Consider the following 4,240-nt stretch of genomic DNA (forward strand, 5'->3'; position numbering starts at 1 on the left):
AATATGTACATAGATAATTTTAGCTGGAGTTTTTTTTTTCTTTTTTTTAGTAAGTAACGAATGTTAAATCCAGAGCCTCATATTTATAATTTTTTTCACCTTAATATCTAACCCAACCTCTCCTCTCAACAGGAAGATAATTTAGTTGGTGCATGTCCTTATCTGGGCAAAAAAAAAAAATAGATAATGGAAGTCAAACTAGGAGAAGGTCTTGGGTACAAATCACTGGTTCAACCGGATAACCATTGGTTTAACCAATAGAGTGAAATCGAATGAAAGGATAAATGCAGAATAGTAAGCAAGAAAAAGCTAGAGCGTAGTTTTGGCGAAATTGCAGTAGGGTCAATAAGACCCGTCATAAGTATAGTCATTAAAGTTTGAAGAAATTAGCGTGACAGAATGATATTATGTATTACTGTCATTGTAATCATTCAAGATTTTACTTCCAGCAATGTACAGATTCTGATTACTGTCACTAAAGGTATTTGAATTTGACTAATTTAGTACCTCCAACCAACATACAGTGCCATATTATTTAACTTTTCAAGCAAATATTGAAAAACATCTTAGAAAGTTTCTTTGCTTAATTGCAATTTCTTTCATGTGGTTATGAAGGTTAGGGATGGAGGTAGAAGAGCTTTTTTCTTATACGAAAGAAAAGGATCATTTCATAACGCTGTGCTTTGTCAACGATTTTATTCTCAAAAAGTGGTTTAAGTTTGATGAGGTAGAAACTAATTGAATGCTACTGGATCCTTCAAGTTTCTCATATTTGGTATAAAGAAAAAAAAATAAAAAAGCTTGTGTATTTGTAGTATTGCTAAATAACATGAGTGGAGATCTTTATACGACAAATTAGGGCCGTGGAATTTATAAGACAGAGGAAGTAGTGAAAAAAACAAAAAAAGAGAAGTGAGTTCATTCTTTCATCTTATCTATTGTTGCATGGTAGTTTTTTTTTTTCCCTTTCACCCCTCTCCACACCTTTTTCATCCTCAATTGTCAGATACAGGATTGGAATCCTGAACTTGGCATTGAAAAAACTCTAAAAACTCTCCCTTAACCATTGAATTGACCCCAGTGGTTAATGCCTTACTACTGCTATTGTAGTTTATATTACTGTTCCAAAAGATCTCTTATTCTAACTTAACCAATTTGTTTTTCTTGCATTCCAAAAAGTTACAGAAAGGTTTGATCAAGTCCCATATTAAGTAAGATAATTTCTGGTTGAGATTATTTGAAGACAACCTTAAAAGATCTTATTAATGAAGCTGGAACTTGATTTATTAGAACAATGAAAATATCAAAAAAGAAAAAGAAAATTTGCACTGGACCATACTCAATGAAAGAGTAATTTCGAGGAAGGTTTGCCTTGGTCCCCAAGTGATGGCTAAGTAGCCGGCAGGCTGTGTAGTTTTCTACAAGAGAAATCTGTGGGGCTTAAATTTCCGATTTCTAATCATCGTAGTGGTTATCCTTTTTCCTTTATTATTACTTTAAACTACTATATTTGCAGCTGGATACTTGTGCAAATAATTTGGTAGATAGTATTAGAGAAAAGGACTAGTCTTGTCGATCAAGAATATTGCGATGGTCGCAAGGTCCATCCATAGGAAATGGCCAAAGGCAATTCATCACAGTAGATAAAACAGGGGCTTTCATGGTTATGCCTGCCTTCATAGGTTGTAATCAAATAGCTTGGATCTTCGCCATCTCTTTCTACTCTCTTCTTTACTTTGCACCCTTGAGTGGAGCACTTGTAGTAATTCCTGTGTAACCATTTATTAATCCGCTATTAGATAATTTGTAGATCAAAAGACCAAATAATTAATTTACCACATGCATCATCCAGTACTGATGAGTTATTTAATCCCAAGAATGTTAGATGTATTGGGGAATTACTTTCTTTTGAGTGTGTGTGTGTGTGTGACTGATGGAGAAATGCATGAATGATAATCTTAAAAAGTGTATAAACCATTCTTGATGTGCATGCATGCATGCAAGGTGGTTGAAATTCTAATTCAGGCCAAAAATCTTCTTCATCAAGAAATCAATTATATCATATGTGTACGTTGATCAGTGAAACGCTTTGATAGCAATCACTCTGATTTTGTGATTACCATAAAAAGCAAGTCTTTTCATTATTTGTTGTGCTGTCCACAAGTATACTTGGGAGACTAGACATGTAGCTTTCCAGGAAAGTAAAGCAGCTAAGGAGCTCCACATGCTTAATTGACTAGAAAACTCTGAAAACAGTACTGAGAAAATTCATCAAATTCTAAACTAACTTCAAGAGGAGAGTGAAGTTGTAAGAACCTCCTTACCCAATCCAAAGATGGATGTAGCTATGCATTCAAACACCGCCCCTCCTCCCTCATCCCCCCCAACCACTAAGTCCCTTACCCAAAATAAAAAAAAAACAATTATACACATAAAACAACAAAAAAAAAAGGAAAACAAAACAGGAGGAGGATAGAAGGGGTCAGCCATAATACGTAATCAGGTTGATAAGCTTAACATGTGTGATTATTATTCCTGATTAGTAGCCTCGATGATCTTGTATGGTTGGAACATGCATGCAGATTTTCATGAGCTTTGGTAAATACTATTGTTTACCTAGGATTAGGATTACTCTTCACCGTTTTCTTCCCATACTTCCTCCACTTAAATCCATCATCCAAGATCTCAAGCTGAGTCTTCGTTCGAATAGCAATAATATTTCCTTGGTCCACCTTAGCCATCTTCGTTGCCCTCATGCATCTTGATCTATACAAATATCAAAAGAACCAATTAAATCATAATTAAACTGAAAAAAACATAAACTACCAATAGATGTCTTGGAAGCTACAACATGAATAATTTTTCCTTCTTATTTTGTGGATTTAAAAGAAATTATACATAACTTGTTGACTCACTCATGCATGTTGCAATTGATTGGCATGCCATCCATGCAGTTGGCCGAGCTTCCAGTAGTATTCGTCATTTCTCGAGTGAATGGAGTTGGATAAACACATGCTGTGAGGGTTGAATTGGAATCAGTATGAACATTGTTGATTAAAGGCTCTTCATGATCTGGTAAGTCAAGATAATGAAGAAGTTCATGACTCCCTAGATGATCATTGGAGTACTTTTCAAGCAAGTAATCAGAAGAAGCATAAGAGCTTGGAACAACATTGCCATGATGAGCGCTAATGCCTTGCTCTGGTGGTGGGAGGAAAGGGGAGTTGAACATGGTGTGGTAGAAAGGAAAAGTCTTGGAATGTATTGAGTAGTTTAATTGGCTTTTGGTATGAGAAAATGGGATCATCATCTATATATATAGTAGAACAGTGAAGTTGTCATTTTCTTTAAGAGGTTTCCTAACCTACTTCCTAGCAAGATACTGTGGGCTTCTTTAGCAGTCTATGTTATGCCAGAGAGCAAGCCACTATTGCAATAACAAAAGAATCACAAATTTTACTGGTTGGCTCTAAACTATATTGAATGTCCCATTTTATCCCTTTGTAGACTCAAAATTTTTTCCAAAGGGACCCTCAACTTGTCCTATGTTTCAAATGGTTCCTCCTTACGAGTTTTGTCCGCGGAAGTGGCCACCTGATTGTCCAAATTGACTTTGTATTTTGACCTTTTTGCAATAAAGTATCATATGGCCTTATCGGATAAGGGGTAGACTGGTAACTTGAGCTACTTATTCATAATTTTCATTGCTGTTCACATTTTTATATTCTTCTTGGTTTTGCGTTTTCTTATTTTCTATTTTATCTCTCTTCTTTAGTTATTTTCTTATGGCTTTTTTTTTTAAGTCTTGTAAAACAATAAACTTATATCAAAATAAGATGCCAGTTTGTACAAGTCATCAACTTGTACTTCAAGGTACGATTACCCTACTCACCAGTAAATCACTAAATCTCTTCATTGAGATTTGAATATCCACATTAACAAAGAAGTCTTACTGCATCATAAGTGCTCTTATGCATCATCATTTCTTTCTTTTCAGCACATTTGTAAAACAAGAAAAAAAGATATTTATCATCAATGACTGCATTACAGCGATACGTACATTCGCATATCTGACTGTTTCGAAGCAGTAATAGATAAGTAGCAATTAGCATTTGTACCTGTTCTATGTGTTATAAATGCATGCATTCCAAACTATTAGCAAGAACGAGAGTTTAAGAGAAGTTGATAGTACTATTTTACTTAAATCGGTCCTATGGCACCTTTTTGTTGGAATTTGATC

At 34.8% G+C, this 4,240-nt stretch overlaps 1 protein-coding gene across 1 annotated transcript; it reads right to left on the minus strand.

Annotated features, from left to right (window-relative positions):
* Positions 1–1,434: 1,434 nt before the first annotated feature.
* On the minus strand, positions 1,435–3,252 carry LOC113713528 (probable WRKY transcription factor 26). The gene is made up of 3 exons (XM_027237266.2): positions 2,916–3,252; positions 2,617–2,766; positions 1,435–1,769 (listed from the first exon to the last, which is right to left on the minus strand). The coding sequence occupies exons 1-3, from the start codon at positions 3,230–3,232 to the stop codon at positions 1,577–1,579; spliced, it is 660 nt and encodes a 219-aa protein (XP_027093067.1). The 5' UTR covers positions 3,233–3,252; the 3' UTR covers positions 1,435–1,576.
* Between the last annotated feature and the right edge of the window lie 988 nt (positions 3,253–4,240).

The sequence above is a fragment of the Coffea arabica genome, chromosome 10c, assembly GCF_036785885.1.
Source record: "Coffea arabica cultivar ET-39 chromosome 10c, Coffea Arabica ET-39 HiFi, whole genome shotgun sequence".
Lineage (NCBI taxonomy): Eukaryota > Viridiplantae > Streptophyta > Magnoliopsida > Gentianales > Rubiaceae > Coffea > Coffea arabica.

Excerpts from the sequence above, each read along its gene's own strand:
- LOC113713528 (XM_027237266.2), bottom strand. The coding sequence starts at position 3,232 with ATGTTCAACTCCCCTTTCCTCCCACCACCAGAGCAAGGCATTAGCGCT. Across the intron at positions 2,767-2,915 it reads ATCAATTGCAACATGCATGA|ATCAAGATGCATGAGGGCAA; the intron begins GTGAGTCAACAA and ends ATATTTGTATAG. Across the intron at positions 1,770-2,616 it reads AAGAGTAATCCTAATCCTAG|GAATTACTACAAGTGCTCCA; the intron begins GTAAACAATAGT and ends ATGGTTACACAG.